The sequence below is a fragment of the Odocoileus virginianus genome, chromosome 24 (genome assembly GCF_023699985.2).
Source record: "Odocoileus virginianus isolate 20LAN1187 ecotype Illinois chromosome 24, Ovbor_1.2, whole genome shotgun sequence".
NCBI classification, from domain to species: domain Eukaryota; kingdom Metazoa; phylum Chordata; class Mammalia; order Artiodactyla; family Cervidae; genus Odocoileus; species Odocoileus virginianus.
The window spans coordinates 25,661,055-25,679,378 of NC_069697.1; the positions used below are offsets into that span (position 1 = coordinate 25,661,055).

General features: G+C 51.0%; 1 protein-coding gene and 1 long non-coding RNA gene across 4 annotated transcripts in view; one reads left to right on the forward strand and one right to left on the reverse strand.

Annotated features, from left to right (window-relative positions):
• Positions 1 to 114: 114 nt before the first annotated feature.
• On the forward strand, positions 115 to 1,131 carry LOC139030920 (uncharacterized). 2 transcript variants are annotated; one of them, XR_011483360.1, is made up of 2 exons: positions 115 to 160; positions 814 to 1,131. It is a non-coding gene; the product is annotated as an uncharacterized lncRNA (long non-coding RNA). The 2 variants fall into 2 exon arrangements; XR_011483361.1 differs by lacking the exon at positions 115 to 160 and adding an exon at positions 523 to 646.
• A 6,816-nt stretch (positions 1,132 to 7,947) lies between these two features.
• Positions 7,948 to 18,324, reverse strand: part of ACVR1B (activin A receptor type 1B) — a 34,334-nt gene continuing 23,957 nt past the window's right edge. For both annotated transcript variants that reach the window (XM_020884708.2, XM_070454385.1), the window contains exons 5-9: positions 17,710 to 17,877; positions 16,336 to 16,492; positions 15,218 to 15,342; positions 12,428 to 12,558; positions 7,948 to 11,058 (exon numbers count right to left, since the gene is read on the reverse strand). In XM_020884708.2, the coding sequence (XP_020740367.1) occupies positions 10,933 to 11,058; positions 12,428 to 12,558; positions 15,218 to 15,342; positions 16,336 to 16,492; positions 17,710 to 17,877 (707 nt within the window). In that variant the 3' untranslated portion in view covers positions 7,948 to 10,932. The remainder of the gene's footprint in view (positions 11,059 to 12,427; positions 12,559 to 15,217; positions 15,343 to 16,335; positions 16,493 to 17,709; positions 17,878 to 18,324) is intronic.

Consider the following 18,324-nt stretch of genomic DNA (forward strand, 5'->3'; position numbering starts at 1 on the left):
GGGCGGGCTGGTGGGGCGGGCGTGGAGCTGCGGGCAGGGAGCGGCCTCGCCCCCTGCGCGTTTGGCTCCGCCCCCGGGGCGGAGCCCACTGCTCCGGAGCTCCGCCCACAGCTCCTGAGGCTTGCCTAGACGGGGAAGCTCTTGGGGACCTCAAACGCCGGTAGGGGAAAAAGCTAGCCGCGGAAAGGGGGTGGGGGCGGGCTAGGGCATCCTGGGGCGGAGTATGGGTCTCTATGATACCTGAGGGACGGGGAGCCTGTGAAGGGGCTTGTGCACGAGATTTGAAAAGTTAGGGATGGATGTCTTCAGAGATTCGAGGAGTCTGGCGGTGGAGTGACAGTAAGGAGTCTTTAGAAGGAGATTTGGAGGCCCAGAGTAAGATTTGAGAAGACCCAGGGGGCTGCAGGAGACTTTAGGCTAGGAGAAGGAGGCAGAGGGAGGGGTGAGGTCTCTGGCAGGAGGAAAAAGATGGCCCTGAAGTAGCTGTGTAGAAGCCACTAGGGGGTGAAAGGGTCCAGGGTTTCCTCTTTACATAGCTCAGCTGCCTCTCCTTCCCAGGTCAAGGGAAAAGGGAAGAGAGGGAAACCCAGAAAGTAGTAGACTGAATTCTGGCCCGTCAGCCTCACCTCCTGATGTTGGAGATCAGGTAACCTTTCTCCAGCAGACAGATGCTTACTGTAGGGCTGACTCATGGCAGGGCATATGGTGCGCTGAGGGGGTGCTCAGGATTGGGGGTTTGTGCTCAACCATTCTCTGACCCTTCTTGGGGACCACCTCCCCCCCACCCTCTGCTGTGTTGTCTGTGGCTGCCAGCCTATGGGAGAGGTGGGAATGGCCCAGCCGAAGTCTCTGTCGTCAGTGGTACCTGAATAAGAAGTGAGAGGAGGAAGTGGTAGGTCAGGCCTGGCGTCTGAAGAGTGGCCAGCCACCACAGGGCGTCAGCACTGCAAGCTGAGGGCTCCACATCCCGACGTCTGCCGCTAAACAGAAGCCAGGAATGCACTGTCCTCATCTGTCCCCTCCTCCAGTGTTCCCAAATCTGTGTTATGCCTTTATATTAATAGCTGACATTTATGAAGCATTTACCATGTGCTGTGCACACTGTTCTGTGTATTACATCCATGAATGAACTTGTTTGGTCTTCGTAACAACCCTATGAAAGAGATACCATTATCATATCTTACGGAGAAGGAACCTGAGGCCCAGAGAGGTCAAGTAACTTGCTCCAGGCCACTCTGTGACAGAGCTGATTCAAACCTGGGCAGCCTGTAGAGCCTGCAATCTACCCACTGTGTGATGCAGTCTTCTGCTGTTCTTCATTCACCTTAGGTTGAAGCCCTGCTCCGGGCCAGGTCACAGAGGCTCTTGGTCAGCAGGGAGTGATGCACACACCAGGGCTGTGTTAGATGCATGGCATGCAGAGCACAGAGGGGCTAGTGACCCAGCAACCTGGGAAGGTTAGGAAAGGCTTTCTGTCTCCTGTGTCTCTCCGTCCACGGGTCTGTCTCCATCTTCTTGCTTCCTAGTCTCCTGCCTCTGTCTCCCCCAACCCCAGGCCCCTGGGGCCCCAGCCCCTGCAGGAGGCGTGGGTGAGAGGGGGTGCTTCTCCACCCCGCAGTGATTACACAAGTCCAGATGGCAGGATGCTTGTTGGGTGGGGGGCAGGGGTGGATTGGGGACGGCCAGGAGCCAAGTACCAGCTCCCTTAGAGCCTTCCTCTGCCTCCTCCCACCTTCCCCCTTGGCACCACCAAGTGGCCATCAGTTGAGGGGCCGAGGGGGCGTTGGTGGGGAAACACGGGGCTCTATTGTGAAGCAGTAGCACAGATGGACCCCTGGACCGTCTGCTGCCTGCTCCTGACAGACAGCATCTGTGGTGGGGGTGGGGATGGGGAGGCGAGCGAAGGCAGGAGAGGCAATGGTTTCTATTCTCTTCACTCCTTGCCTATCTCTGACGGGGCTCTCAAAAGGGCGTCTTATGAGTGCTTCTGTACTACCACCCCGCCTATCCCACAGTGGTACCTAAGGGACACCTTGCCTAAAATCTGGGGGAGCAGATGCCATGGGTGTCACAGCATCGGTGTCCGCAAGCCCTGTTGAGACAGTCCTTCTTCAGACTGACGTGGAGACAGAGCCTTTCCGTCAGCATCCAGGCCAGTCTGCTTCTCCGCCTTCAAGGGACAGGGAACAGCACCAGAGAAGTGAAACTCAAGTTTCTGCCTCTTGCCAGGCAGGGCGCTCTGGAGAACCCCAGAGTAAAGGTGGCCCCAGAAGATGCAATTTCTGTCACATTCCTCACATGACTTCCTCAAATCCTAGTTCAGAGCCGAAAAGGGCCTTGTGGTCCAGAGTGGACACCAGGTGAACCAAACCCTCATTCAATGGAGGCAGCAAACTGAAGCGGGGAGGGAAAGATGGTGGCAGAACAAGCATTAGAACCCACAAGAGCCCAGCTCTCTGGCTCTGGAGACTATTTAATTCAGCGGCTGGTAGCTCCCCCTGAGAGCTCAGAGATCCATCCATGCCTGTTACCTCCTCCCAATCTTCCCAGTTCCTCCAGGGAGGCAATGGGGAGCCCAGGATGCTCTACGGTGGGGTAGTGGTGCCCTCTGCTGGCCATGAATCTCTTGGAAAATCTTCAAATCAATCTGGGAAGGGCTGTCCGGCAGGCGCTAGAGCCCCACTTTAAGGACCCCCACCCAGAGCTCCTCTTGCACCTGAGAAGTACTGTGTTCAGCTGAGACGCCAAGCTCTGCTTTGGTCACCAAGTTCTGGAGTTTCACACCTGTTAGGAAGCTGTGTTGGTGATCTAAGCCTGGCTGCAGGCGACATTCCTCAGGGAGAGGGCAGACAGCCAGTGGGCTTCCTCTGTGCAGGAACCTGCACGCGCCAGACAGTACACGGGCCCGCAAAACTTTGCTTTTTCCAACCCTCCACTTCCTCCTGAGCCTGAGTCTCTAGTGTAGCATCTGCTCCCCTCATCCCATCTTCGGCAGCTCCTTAAGGCTGGGGATGGGGGTGGGGGACATGCTGCACTCTGCAGCCTCATACTAGGATACCTCCCCACTCCACCCTCATCCCCAAGGAAGCCTCCTGGTAAAAGCAAAGCCCTGTTGCTCTGGCTCCACAGACATCTGCACTCAATCTGTACCTTATTCCTGAGCAAGTGCCAGGCTTTCAGAAGAATTTCCCAGGCTTTGCATCCTTTCGTTCCAGCTGTCCTGGCTCCTAGCTCTCAGGGTACACAGGGCTTGGTCTGTGGAAGGGGGCACAGACACAGGGGCTTGGCTAATGGACGAGGCCTAGGTGAGACTCCTTCTTTGAGACAAGCCCTTTCCCAGACACCTTACCATCAACAGTCCCTTGAATCCTGTCCTCACCCACCTGCTCAAGCTCTCGGCTGCCATCACGCGATCCAGACACTCAGGGCAAGAGCTGCAGAAGCCCAGGCCCCTCTGGGGTCTGAGTCGATGTCAGGGCTCTCCCATGGTCATTTCATCCCAGGACTGGGGTGTTGCCACTGCTTCTGAGTGGGAGGTGGGAGGGCGAGGGCTTGGAACTCAGCTGGCTGTCTGGGAAGGAATGGGGCTGGGCCCCGGGTGCAGGATGCTGAGGGAGGCCTGGGCAGCTGGTGGGCAGCTGGTTGGGCAGGGAGCGGTTGTTTTCCTTAATGGCTCCTATTTCCCAACTGTTTCCACAGTCTGTGTGTGGCACTGGGGTCCAGGGAAGCCCAGCAGCAGAGGCAGGGGTGGGGGAGGGGGGTCTGGGAACTGGAGCAAGGCGGATATGGCAGTTTGTTTGTGTTGGATACAGTGGCCTCCGAGCCTGGTCCCAGTCAGAAGCCAGGGACCATCTTGCCTCCTAGGTGGGATGGCAAGATATTAATATCTCAGGCTTGGACAGGTTAGACTGGCAGAAGGGAGACAGGGTCAGCTCTCTAGTTTTCCTTACAGCATCCACTTAGCACTTTTAGGACAGAGGGCATGTATTATTTTATCCCGCCTCATTTCAGACAGGTACAGATAGCTAGGAAAGAAAATGACACCTTTCAGGGGCCCGGACTCCCCACATCTCCTCCATCCTGGCAAACCCAGCTGCTCTAGTGGCCCACCCCTGGCTCCTTCTCCCGGGGACAGCACTGTACACGAGGCTAAGATTCTCCTGTAGACTCCGAACTGAAGCTGGCTCCTCCTCACTGTCCGCATCTGACCGTGCTCCCAGCCTGAGCGTCCTACCCACTGCCCCTCCCTGTCCTCCAGCGTTTCCTGCTCTACCACTCCGGTAATTGCCTTCTCGAGTCAGCACTGTGTTCTTCCGCAAACACAAGATCACATGACTCCGCTGCTCAGAACCCACCGAGGGCTTGTTCCTACATGCGGAATGACAAAGAGGTGTTCACTCATGGGACAACTCCACATAAACATGCTACTGAGAATTTGGAGACCCTGTCGGAACTCAAGAGGGAAAGTGATGGAGATTAGCAGCCTGAGGTGGCTGTCACAGGGAGGTGGTGGCATTGGTGGCCCTCGGGATGCAGTCCTGACTTCTCAGCAGCTCTAAGAGATTTCCTCTGTGGACCCTGGCTCCCTTGCTCTAGGATATTGAACATTTATGGCTCTTTTTTTTTTTTTTTTTTTTTTTAAATTAACTACTTTTGGCTGTGCTGGGTCTTCCTTGCTGTGCCTGGGCTTTCTCTATTTGCAGCCAGTGGGGGTTACTATTCCTTGAGGTGTGTGGGCTTCTCATTGTGGTAGCTTCTCTCGGTGGCTTTGTTGCAGGGCACAGGTGCTACAGCATGGGTTCAGTAGTTGTGGCGCGTAGGCTTAGTTGCCCCATGGCATGTGGAATCTTCTTGGACTAGGGGACTGTGTCCCCTGGACTGGCAGGCAGATTCTTAATCACTGGACCACCAGGGAGGTCCCACCTTTAGTTCTTGAACGGTGACACTCTTTTTGACCAAATCTCCTGTCCCCAGTCAGTAGGCCAATGCCGAACCCAAAATAGATGAGACATCACCTCTCTTGATCCCATCTTCCTGTGTTCCCAGAGTATTACATGTCTGCCCTTATCATAGCACTTAACTTGCTCCATTGTAATTACCTATTAACTAGTCCATTCTATCTGGTGGGGAGCCCCTGGAGGACTGGCTTTCCCTAGGCACCTCACCTGTGCTTCCATGACGCGTTACACATGGCTGTGTAGTGGGACTTGCTAAAACCTGCCCTCCTGTTCTCTGTACAGATTCTCTCCATCTCGAAGGGCAGGGGCCACAGATTGTTTGTCCTTCTGTTCTGCCTACTGCTTTACACACTAAGGTTGTTGAACAAATGCTTCTTACTTAATAATAATGAATTTAGAGCCCAGTCCATCCTGTTGTTCCTTAAACTTTCCTATCCCATTATCCTCCATCCATCCTTGACCTCCAAGGACCATTCCCAGGTGGATCCAGAGCTATCTGCCATATTCCTTAAATCTGATCCTGTCTGGCCATGGGATGCCCAACTCCTCTTGGGGTGTGGTTCCAGGGGTTTGGTCAAAAACAAGTCTGGATGTTACTGTGAAGTTATGTTTTAGGTGTGATTAACATTTAAATCAATAGATTTGCAATAAAGCAGGTAACCCTCCATACGGTGGATGGACTTTACCTAATCAGTTGAAGGGCTTAAAAGATTGCAGTCCCTTGAGTAAGAAATTTTGACTCCAGACTGTCTTCTTTCCTGCCTCTCTAGCCTGTCACCCTGCTCTGTAGATTTCAGATTTGCCAGCCCCACAGTTGTGTGAATCAATTCCTTTAAATATTTATTCATCCATGCTATTAGTTTCATTTCTCTGGTGAACCCTAATAAAACCATTCCTGTCTTGACCCAAAGCTTTCCCCAGGCCTTCATCTACATGTCCCTCACATGTTCCTGTGTATCTCTTAAACTTTTGCTATTCTACCCCTCATTTTGTTTTGGTTGTATTTAGCAAGCATTTTCTCCAGACTGTAGATCAGAAGACATGGTCTGGTGGGAGGACGGCAGGGACAGAAAATTTAAATGTGGGCAACAAAACCCGCACATTCAAACAAATTCAGGTCTCCTGTGTCATGGGCCTTACAGAGGTGAAATGCTAGTAACCTTCAAGGGCACATGAAGAGGTCCCAGTGTGGTTGCCTTCTGATTTTCAAAATGATGGAAGTTGAACCTGCAGTTCTTAGCCTAGTGGATTTGGGGTCCATAGTTGGCAAGATGACTCACTACTGATTAGCTTTTGAACTGGGATGAGGTCCACTATAACCCACTTCACCTTTCCTTTCGACAAACACAAGAATACCTTGCTACATCTGCAAAGTGCTTGTGCCTTTGCTGTTATTTTGTCCATTAAAGAATTCTGGCCAGGATGCAAGGACAACTTAATTAGTGGCTAATTTGGGTTAGTGGGATGTATGCCAGACTTAAAAGCCAACTTCTAGAGGAAAGTTGCTTGATTTTCTCCAGTCCAACGGTCTCAGGTGACAGGACAATAGAAAACTCTGGGTAACAAATCAGAATTTTAAAATATTGAGAAGGCTGGAGCTATTGGCAGGGTTCTATGGTAAAATTTAATGGGGTAAACACATAACATCCTGCACTTGAGTTCAAAAATACCAATTTCTCATATACAGGATGGAGGAGTGGGGCTGGATTTTACTTAAACCGCAATATGCGGTGCAGTCCTGGGATGTGACCTGAAGGTGTCAAACAGTCTGGGATTCTCATCCTAGTCTGTGCTGTCAATGTCCAGGTGGACTGCTACGTGCCCTCCGTGGCCCCAGGATCCAGCCAGGTTCTCGGCGAGCAGCCAGCGTGGGGGAAGGGGATGGCGTCATGAAGGCAGGATGTGCCGAGGCTGAGGGGATGCAGTCTCTGGCCAGACACTGTGGACCCAAGGTCTTTTCCACCATTGTGAGCTACGTACGTGGGCAATTTGTCTTCTCTATCAGTTTCCTAATCCACAGAGGATAATAATGGCCACCTCATGTTGTTTTGAGGATGAAAGCAGTTCATGTATGTAAGGCCAATTTGGGCACACTGCCTAGCACACAGTAACTTTTAAGTAGGTATTTGCTAATATTAATGGGAGAAGCTCTAAGCTTTGCAAGATTCATGAAAACATAACAGCTGCCTTCAAGTATTTTAAGGGACCTTAAATGGAAGAGCGAATTAGTGCTCTGAACCATCTGTGGAGAGAACTCACAGGGAGGCTGCCCAGTTCTATGCAAAGAAGAGCTGTCCGCTGAGCAGATGGCCAGCAGGTGGGTGCTGTGGTACTCAGTGTCACGGCATGAGGCTATGGCCACTTGGCGGGGATGCTGTGGGGGAGTCAAGCACGTGATGGGTGGTGGACCTCTGGAGTCCCATCTAAACTTGAGATCCTATGATTCTAGACTTTTTCCTTGGGTTCCTCAGCCTAGAGATTTTTAAAGACATTCACAGCCAGCCACACACTGAAAATCCCAGAGTAACCACTGTACACTCCCATTTCAAAGTCCCCTAACCCATCCCCAAGTTCACATTTCTACTCCGAGTCAGGAGTGGGGAAGCGAAAACTGAGGAGGGCCTAGGCTGATGTGGAGACTAGGTGGCTTGTGACTTACCAGGATCAAGACCCTCTTTTATATAAAGAGAAAACTGTCAAAAGACAAATACGGACAAAGCCCAAGAGAAGGTGTTGAGTTTGTCCTCCACTCCCTCTCCAGGCCAGGCCCTCCCTCTATGAAATGCAGAGAAACAGCCTCAGGAAGACCCCCACAATGTTCCAATCAGGTCCTCTTCTGACGTGAGCTGCTGTAGCAGATGATCATGAACGTCATGCCCTGGCAAGTGGGAGGGGAAAGATACTACCTGAGAGCATCTGCCCAACTTCCCTGACAAAGGCCGGGCAGCCAGTTGGTCTACAGATGTCAAACAGACAGCACCAGAGAGGCTCTGTGAATAAAACTTTAATAATGTACAGCAGAAATTGGACAGGCTCATTCTTATATTAAAACAAAAGATTTCCTATATTACAACTTATTTACATTTGCATACTGAAGAGGTAAAGTGTCTAAGTGGCTATTTTACAGTCCATTCTAATAAAATGTACAAAAACAAACAGAAGTACCGAGAATGCCGTTCAGGGGCCTTGATGGCGACGTTAAGAACGGGCTTGGACTTGGTCTGTGAATCCAAAATCCAGAGGTGCAGGTAGCCCTATGGATCAGGGTTAGCCTCAGGGAGCCAAAACCACAGCTTTAGTTTCTCCCCAACTCTCTAACTCTTAACTCGTGGGTTAAGAGTGGCGGCAGTGGGGCTGGGAGCTTCCCCCCAGAACTGCTGAGTCTTCCCCGGAGGTGGAGGAGTGTGTGGTGAGGACAGCGGGCCACCTGGGCAGTGGGCTAGTGGCTTGGGAGTCCCTGGGTCGAGGAGTGTCGGCAGATCCCAGAGGCTGGTTGAGGCAGGGAGTGAGGAGTCTGAGTTCCATCAGCTCCCATAACCCGCCAAGCTCTGCCGGAGGGCAGACAAGAAGGGGGAAAGCGCGTCAGCAGGGGTAGGGAAAGAAGATCCCCCTAATGACACAATTGGTATTTAAGGGAAATTAATCAGTAGCCAGTAAATTGGCCCAAAAGGTGAGGGGAAGATCTCCTTTAACGCAAGGAAAGAAGCACTACACCAGGAAAATAAATAGGAAGGCCAGGGCACTGGGGAGACGGATGGAAGTGGGGGGAGGGCTCCCCCCTCCTCCACAAGCTTTGGCAGAGAATCGCTGGGCTAGAGGCAGGGATGCACTGAGGCTGCACACACACTGTGCCTCCCCTGGGGGGCAGGAAGGGGGCTCTGGATGAACGCAGTGATGGGGGGGTTTCACTGCCCACCACCGGCCTCTTTGGTGGGGCACAGGGGGGCATCCTTGCCTCCTTAGTGGTCTTGTATAAGAGCAATCGCTCCAGGCTCAAAAGGCTCAGAACCAACTATGAAAACTTCTGGTCTCAAGATAGGCACCCCCTGACTTGAGTCAGTCCCACTGTCAGTGCTCCAAGAGCAGGACCCAAGCCTATCTTGTTCACAGCTGTATTTCCCAGCACTCAGCATGGTGCCTGACACCCAGCTGGCACTCAGCGAGTGTCTGCTGAGTGAGTGCCTGGAGGAGAAGGTGCAACCTGTGGGCGACGCACAAAAAGCTAGAGCCCCAGTGCAAAACCCACTTTGGGTGGGACTGGGCAGGGAGGCAGGACGCCAGCGAGACCAACCCCCAGGGCAGAGGAACTCTTGCAGCTGAGGTGGGGGGGGAGCAGGCTCAGGTACAAGGATATTCCAGTGTGATTGAGCTGTGTGTGTCTGATTGAAGCATTTTTTTGTGTGTGGTTGTTTTTATAGGGATTTCCTTAAAAACAAATGGATTGAGAGGTAATTATCACATAGAGATGGTTTTCCTTTTATAAAAACTTAACAGTATTTAAAAAAAGTTAAAATCCAGACCCTCCCAATAACATTAAAAAAAAAAAAGAAAGAAAGAAAGAAAACCAAACCACTCCAGTTAAGTTATGGCTTCAAAGTTATTATATACCTAAGATATGCTGACCGAACCACCACCCACAACCGTGCTTCTAGACGTCGTTAAATACTACACTCAGGTTAAATAACAGGTTCAGCTCAGGCTGTTCCCTTTAGTAAAGCCCCTGAAGTGGATGCAAGTCTCACATCTTCCCTCCACCATGATCGGATAACCCAGTAAAAGACCCATGCAGATGCCTCCCTCCCCCCCAGCCTCCCTCCCCAGTCCTCATCCCCGCTTCCCTTCCCCACCCTAAACCCACCACCACCGAAAATACACACTGCTGTCTCCAGAATCTGGGATATGAAAGACAGATGTGACATTCCAGTCTGAGTCTCCCCAGGTCTGGGCTGCAAATTCCTCAGCCCCTCCTTGACGCCGCAGAGGATGATGCCCTTAGGCTGGCTCATTTCCCACAGTGGCCGCTGACCACAACACCCCAGGTTTCCGATGAGATTCTTGCCCTGCCCGTCCCACCCTCCTCCCTTACATTTGGACCCAAAAGCCTCGCCTGCCACGGACAACTGGGCCAGCTTTGGTTCCACAGTCTGAAGTGGAGAAGGAGGGCCAGGCGACACAGGGGCAGGTGGAACAGCCTGCTGGGTGGGGGTACCACTGTGGAGTGGGGGTTCTGGAAGGAGGGGTGGGGAGGGAGGCCACCGGGAGGGGCACCAGGGAAACTAGACGCTGCTCACTACTGAACAGAGGCACCAGCACGCAGAGACGGCATGACGACCACAGCCCCGACCTGCACATGCACAAAAAGCTCAAGCAGGTAAGTGCGCACCTACAGACACACACGTATACACACACACGTGTAAGGGCGTGGCACAGACCAGGCACAACAGGGGACGCACCTCGGCACATGCACACACGGCTGGACAGACAGGCACCAGCAGTCCCTCCAGGGGTCCTCGCGGGCGGAGGGGAGCCGGAGACCTGGAGCTGCCAGGAGGGGCCATCCTTCTGGTTCCCGGGGCCGCTCGCTGCACTGGGGTTGGTCCCGGGGTAAAGCCCTCAGTGCTGCTCAGCACGGGGCCACACTCAGCTCCTCCCGGGCCGCGTGTCGCCACACCAGGCTCCTTGCTGGGGGCACCAGGCTTTGTGGGACATCCCACGACAGCCGGTCCGGGTCGCGGCATTGAGTTCTCCATGCCATTCGCTCTCAGAGGCTCCATGCCACTAGGAGGTAAATATCAAAGGTGTCTGTGTCTCAAACCCATCGTGGGAGTGAGCGAGTCTCCCGGGCTCTGTCCCTCTGTGGGTCAAACTCCTGGCCACAGAGGGCTGGGCAGAAACGAGAGGTAGGCCTCCATCTGATGCTCGACGTGGCCGCTCGGCTGTAGGTCCCGTGGCCTGGCGGCTGTGGGAGGGGCGGCTAGATCTTCACGTCCTCCTGCACACTGAGCTGGGAGAGGGTCTTCTTGATGCGCAGCGCGGTCAGGCGGGCTGCGCCGTTGGCGTACCAGCACTCTCGCATCATCTTCCCCATCACCCGCAGCGCCTGCACAGAAACGGGGTCACTGGAGCCTGCCCCGCTGCTGCCTGCCCGATCCCCCAGCTGCCTTCCTTCTGACCCCGGGGAAATGCCCGCGAACCCACTCCCCCGGGGCTCGCCAGTCCTTAACGGACAGCCTGTGGAGGGGCCTTCTCCACAAGCATGGTCCGCCATTCCCCCAAGTCCAGGTGAACTTGAGAGCAAGACCCGCCACAGCCTGTGATCTGAAAACCACTTCTGGAAGGTCCAAGTAGCCACGCTTATGACTGTTTACTGACGGCTTTCTCAAAGTAGCAGGTGAACCAGGCCCAGCAGGGAAAACCCCTGTAGGCGCACGCACGCAGCGGTGACCCCACGTTTACCCGCAGACACACAGCAGAGGAGGAAGGGGAGGAGGCAGTGGTTTGCAGCCAGGGCCTGGATGACACAGGCGGCCACGGCAGACAGGCGCCGGGTGGATCTGGGGGGTCACCGGTGGAGGCTACAGAGCTCCCTGACTGCTGCCCCTGGCCAGTGTTCTCGATTCCTTTCAGCAGTGGGACCTGTTTTCCCAAGCAGAGTCCCGACGCACGAAGAGCCCTGACTGAAGACGGAGTGTGGGGGACAGCTAGAGACTGGCTCTCTGCTTCCCTCACCGTCTGAAGTAAATGGGCCCTGAGGTTCCGAGGAATACTATGGAAAATGCTCTGTCAGGCAAGAGGAAGGGCCACTGAAATGTGCAGACTCTGTTCCTCAACGCAGAGCTGCCCTCTAGTGGTGACACGCCTTAACGCAGAGCCACCAGTGAAAAGGGGCCCCAGGAGCACCAGCTAAGCAAATCCTGCACCCCCAAAGATTCTAGCACCCCACAACTCCAGGTTTATTAGGAATCTAGATCACAAATTTGTCCTCACATCTATTATTTCCACCGCATGTCGTCCCCTTCCCACTGCATCCACCATTAACCCCAAATCCAAACCCTCTGCACCCTCCTCGCTTCCGAGTTTTCAGAAAGCCACCTCCCTCAGACCTGTTTGCTCACTGAGTCCACCTCTTACTTGCTGACCCCCCGTGGATGCTGCTTCTGAACTCCCATGGAGCTCAGCTCACCCACTATGGCTCCAAAGCCATTTTTCTAGTTGGACAGGTCTAACAGCCCACTCGGACTTTGTTTTGTCTCTGATCTGTGTCTTGGGAACAAGCCTTTCTTCTTCTAAGTTCCAAAGGGGACCCTACAGTGTCCAAGACAATGGCTTAGTATATAACAGCGTGTAACAGAAACATAGTAACTCTTATTACACAGGTAGTAGCCCTGGGGTTCCCATTTTTGGGAAACCCTCCTCTAGCGTAGAGAAACTGGGCAGATGGAAGAGCACAGGAGACAGGCGCTTCCTACCTCGTAACTCTGCCACCAGTTTGGGATGTTCGGACGGAGCTTCTGGTCACATACAACCTTCCGCATCTCCTCAATGGAAGGGTCAGAGGGCACTAGGTCATAATATGGCAGCTGATATTCTTCATGGACTCCTAGGAGAAAAAAAAATATCCACCAGAGTTACCAAAAGAAGGAAGGGATTACTCAAAAGCCAGTGACAATACTCATGTCATGATCAGTAAATCTGGCCTGCCACTAAGAGGAACCAGGGCTCCTTGGACGGCCTGGTCAATGCTAGGTATGGGACAAGATATACACAGGATTAGCCAGGAACATCTTTTCCATAACAAAAAGCAAGGAAACTATCAAAGACTACTAAGGTCATGTCAAAAAGTACCACCTTGAAAGGCTCCCAACTGGCCAAAGATGAGAATATTTAAGCAATAGTAAGACTTATAACATCAATGGAAACAAATATTTTAGATCATCAGTTCATGATGACACTAAGAAGAAACAAACCAAAACATCAGTCACCTTTGTAGGATGAAGGAGAATAAACTCATTATTTTGAAAAATGGTAAAAAAAAAAAAAAAAAAAGAAAAATGGTAAATAAATGGAAAGAATCAAGTGTTTTTCCCACCTTTCCTTTTCAAATTAAACATCTTTGTAACCAAAGAGACAATAAGGGGAAGTTTTTCTTTAATTAAAAATCTAGCTAATATGAAAAGTTTGACAGAACTGGAATGCTGGCACTTTTCAACCTCTGATAAATCTGGATTTGGACAATGATCAACGATGGCTGTTATCACAAAAAGAGAGATAACCACCATTATGTGTGCCTTTAACGGAAGGATTTTGGGGGAAAAATGGTTCTAGTCTTTAGATGTAATTCCCATAGGAAATTCACAGAAACAGTAGAATGTGTAAACTCCATAAAGAAGCAATCAGGAAAATCTACATAGGAAAATCTTACAGGACAAAGGGCCTGGATTTTCCACCTTTAAAAACTGCAGAAGAAAAAAAAATGGAGTGGTCAGCTGTACATCATAAGAGACTTCAGAGGTATATCAATCAACTGCAATGGATGGACATTCACCAAGCTGTTTCTAAAAAAATTAGGAGACAACGGAGGAAATCTCAACACTAACTAATGTTAAATGATATTAAGAACTACTGGGACTTCCCCTGTGGTCCAGTGGTTAAGAATCTGTCCTCCTACTGGAGGAACTAAGATCCCAGATGCCTCGAAGTAACTAAGTCCGTTAGCCACAATTAGAGAAGCTGAGCCCTGGAGGGAAAGATCCCACAGGACACAACGAGGCCTCTGGGTGCCGCGACTAAGACCTGACGCAGCCCAACTAATCAACTAACTGAGAGAGAAATAGCCAGTAAACCCACCAAAGCAGCTAAAAAATTTATAAAGAAGAATTACCGTTGATTTTTACAGTGTGATAACAGGACTATATTTTTGAAGTCTTTTACCTTCTAGAGCTACAAACGGAAATATTTTCCATAATAAAAAGTTATTAGTATTTTAAAAAATCAAATGTAACTTTCTCATGCCTTTTTTCCAGAAAAATTCTACTGTCCTGAGCTGATGGGACAGATTTTTAAATGGAGTCTGACTTGGTAATTAGCTAAGATGCAGTTAGCTTCAACTCTGGCCTCAGTCCGCCAAGGTCTGAATCCTAGTTTATTAGCAGTGTGACTCTAGACAAATTACCTAACCTGTGACTCATATTCTTCATCTGCAAAATGGTGACAATTAACAGTACCCACTTCATAGGTTTGCAGTAAAGATTAAGTGAGTTTATACATAGCAAGTGGTGAATAAATCTTAGTACTATTATTACACACGTAGCCCCAATTTCTGGATGGTATGGAGAAAGAAAAATTTAACTTGTTCACAGTTTAAAATCTGTGTGGCTAGATATATCTTGATCTCTTTTATTTGTATATCATGATCAAAATTTAAGATGTACAATACCTAGATGCCTCCCTATGACTCGGACCTTACCAGACATATCACAGAAGGAAAAAGGCAGTACAACACAGCAACGGGCTCTGCTGGAACACCCACCAGTTCTTTTTTATTAATTTAATTCACTTCCACTGATCTGGACTCTCTTACATCAAAGATAAATGGCTGAGGGCAGGGTTCTAGTGGCTCTTGAACTTGATCACGTGACAGAATACTTGGACGTCACCGTAAAATTTGAACGTACTAAGCTGATGTTAAAAAGTGTTTTCTGCCAAATCCGGTACTGCTTTTCACTGGGTTCTGACATGGTTGAGCAGTTGCAAATGCCAAAGATATAAGAAAATATTACAGAAGAAAAAATTCACTGTGAGAAAATTCTATGTGTTAGTAAGCTTTCTGCTATGAATTGAGAATCACCATTATCAATAAAACCCCACATTCCCCAAGCAGGTGGCTTGAGAGCCAGTGTATCAGAATACCCTGCCTTCAGTGTGAAGGAGACCCCCTGCATTAGTTCTGTGCTATTCCTGTCCAGGGCTTTCCCAACCTCAACAGACCACTAAAGACAGTGTGTTTAAAAAAAAAAAAAGCCAAATGAGCCTCTGGAATGGTCACCACAACATACAACAAGAGTAAACACACTCTTAGCAACTGCTGCTCCCAGGTCCCCTCCCTCCGCTAGGATGAGAATCCTACGTGTGACGCGTGCTGGCATGAGGCATCTGACAAGCCGTGAAGAGAAAGGAGGCTGCAGTCAAAACCCAGCCTCTCAGGTGGCCCGGCACTCTGGACTGGGAGGTAGGAGCAGGGAAGGCAGGGAGAAAGGTACCTCCAGAGTTGCATCTTCGAGCAATCTCCCAGTACACAAGACCGAGGGCATAGATATCAGCACATTTAAAGGAGTCGAAGTGCTTCATGTTGATGGTCTCATCGAGTACTTCAGGGGCCATGTATCTGCAATAGCAAAGGAAATGTGGTCACGCATGGAAAACAGTGACTTCTCTCCTGACTCAAAACACTGGTTCAAGGGTCCCCTGAATGTGGGACGGCCACCACCAAAGACTGCCCCTTGGGGAGGGGGAAGTGATGGATTCTTCTTATTGCAAACTCCCATGTTTTGCATTCATTTATTCTTTTTTTTAATTTTCTGCCAAGCCACATGGCATGTGGGATCTCAGTTCCCTGACCAGGGATTAAACCTGTGCCACATGCAATGAAGGGCAGATTCCTAATCACTGGACCAGCAGGGGAGTTCCTGTCCCTTAGTTCTTTTTCTAAATATTTAGTTACTTATTAGGTTATGCTGGGTCTTGGTTGAAGCACACAGGATCTCTGATCTTTGTTGTGGCATACAGACTCTTAGTTGCAGCATGTGGGATCTATTTTCCCGACCAGGGATCAAACCTGGGCCCTCTGCACTGGGAACGTGGAGTCTTGATCCTGGGACCACCAGGGAAGTCCTAGTCCCTTATTTCTTACTTTTCTATGAGGCAGGAGGGAGGCCCCACAGTCCTGAAGGGGGCCCCTTATTTTCTACCCTGGAGTACCTCTGCTCTTGCTAAGTGAAACTGCCCTCCACACCCCAAGCAAAACATATGCTCTGCCTCCTCAGGGGTCCTACAGAGGCCACCCCTCCAGACTGCATTCTCCCTTCCGGCTAGTCAAGCCCGGTGCCTGTTCCCCTTCCAAACCTTGCTCCAAGCTCTCTTTCTCCGCTGCCTCACCTGCCCAATGTATACCTATGGGTATACAGTTCTATGGAGGTATGCTGCTGACACTTGTATCTGCTCCATGCAACCTGTGTGGCTTTCCAGTGTAGGGGCAGGAGTTCAATTCACCCGCCAGCTGTCTGAGACCACACTCCCTCTCCCGTGCACATGGGCCAGGGCACACAAGGGCTATTCAGTACAAGTGTTGGGCAAGGGCACAGGCCCTGGGGCTTCCTACCGTTTAGTTCCCACCCTCTGGTTAGGGGCAATATCAATGGTGTCCGTGACCGCATCATGACGGACAGCCAGACCCAGGTCTGCGATGGCGCACATGCCATTTTTCTTCACCAGGATGTTCTTTGACTTTAAGTCTCGATGAGCAATTCCAGGTTTCCCTGGTGGAGGATAAAAACAGGGATCTTTTAAAGAAAAATAGCATAAGCATTTTAAGCATAGTCTCTGCAGCCGGATATGAGGGTTTCAGTTCTGGTTTTGCCCCCCACTAACCCAGGAAATGCAACTTAATCTGTCTATACATTGGTTGTCTCATCCATAAAATGAGAGTAAACACCAGTGTGTGTGTGCATGCTAAGTTGCTTCAGTCGTGTCCAACTCTTTGGGACACTATGGACTGCAGCCCACCAGACTCCTCTATCCATGGGATGTGCTAGGCAAGCATATTGGAGTGGGGTGCCATGCCCTCCTCCAGGGGATCTTGCCGACCCGGGGACTGAACCCACGTCTCTGATGTTTCCTGCACTGGCAGGCAGGTTCTTTACCACTAGCGCCACCTGGGAAGCCTGAACACCAGTACTTCACGGGAATGTTGTGAAAGTTAAATATATTAATGTGAGTGATTCAAGTGCTTAGACAGGGCATGTGGATTAGCTAACATTACTTTATGAATGCTATTCCTGCTCACCTTCCCTGAACTCATATACTCCTGTACAGAATAGTCAAGGACTTGAGAAAAAGCTGCTATACTGACTAGGTTCTCAGAACCAAACAAGGGAGATAAGAACCACTACTTTCTCTGCAGAGCCTAGGGATAGTGTCAAACTCTCACGGCTGGTTTTTGATCACAGACAGAAAGAGCTCCTGCCCAACTGACCAGGCACCAGGAAGCAACGTGCCACCTGCCAAGACCTGGGAGCTCCCAAAAGGCTGATGTCAGTCAACAAGCAGGGACACCCGAGGTAGTGTTCCTCCAGGAGAACCCTCCCAGACAGTACAGCCCAGTGTCTAAGCATCCAGCTGACCCAACGATGAGCACGTGCGCTCACTAAACTGAATCTCGGCACAGTAGTTCAATCCATCTTCTCATTCCCTTCATTTACCTGTGAACTGTGGGCATCTGAGACGATCTCTCAGTTAACACCAGCTCCCCAACCAACAACGCCAGGAAACGGGGAACAACCAACCAACATTTCCCACAGGAGTCCCTCAGGTAGCTCTGAAGGCAGAGGCACCTCTCGTTCCTTCTCAAGTAAAGCTCAGACCCCTCTCCATTAGCCCAGACCCCCGTTCCTGAGGCCCAGCTCCAGCTTTCTCAGCGCACAGGACTTCCAGGAGCTTGACAGGGATGGGATGGCTGCTCAGCAGGTCCACTCACCTTGGGTGCCCACGATCTCCATGTGCAGGTGTGCTAGCCCACTTGCGGCAGACAAGGCCAGCTTGATCATCCCCTCAATGGTCACCGTGTACCGGTTCAGATAGTCAAACAGGGAGCCGTGCTCATGATAGTCCGACACGAGCCACAACTGTGTCCAGGTGCCGTTATCTGCGGAGAACCACAGAGGAGTTCCAGAAAAGGCACAACTACCAGCAGAAAGGGCAAGGTCGGTGAGGAAGAGTATACGTGCCACGCAAACCCCCCGTGACCCCCGAATTCCTGCTCCTTGCCCCCACACCTCCTGAGGCCCCTCGGTGCCCTTCTCATCTACAGCCGTCCACAGCTTTGGGCTCCAGGAAGATAAGAAGAACAGCTTTTCTTAGTTAGACCTGCTCCCTTCTGGCAGGTGGCTGTAGGATTCTGAACCTTGACTCCCCTATTCCAGATTTGAAATGTGAGGCCTTCAGAAGAACAGGGAGCATGTGCTTAGGGGAAGTAACAGGACCATCTGTTTCTTTTGTTTCTGATCCTGACAAGACCCGCTCATCAAAACCATGACTGGCTGTGTCCTCCCCATCAAGGAGGAAGGTTTCGTAGGCCCTCCTCTGCGCTCCA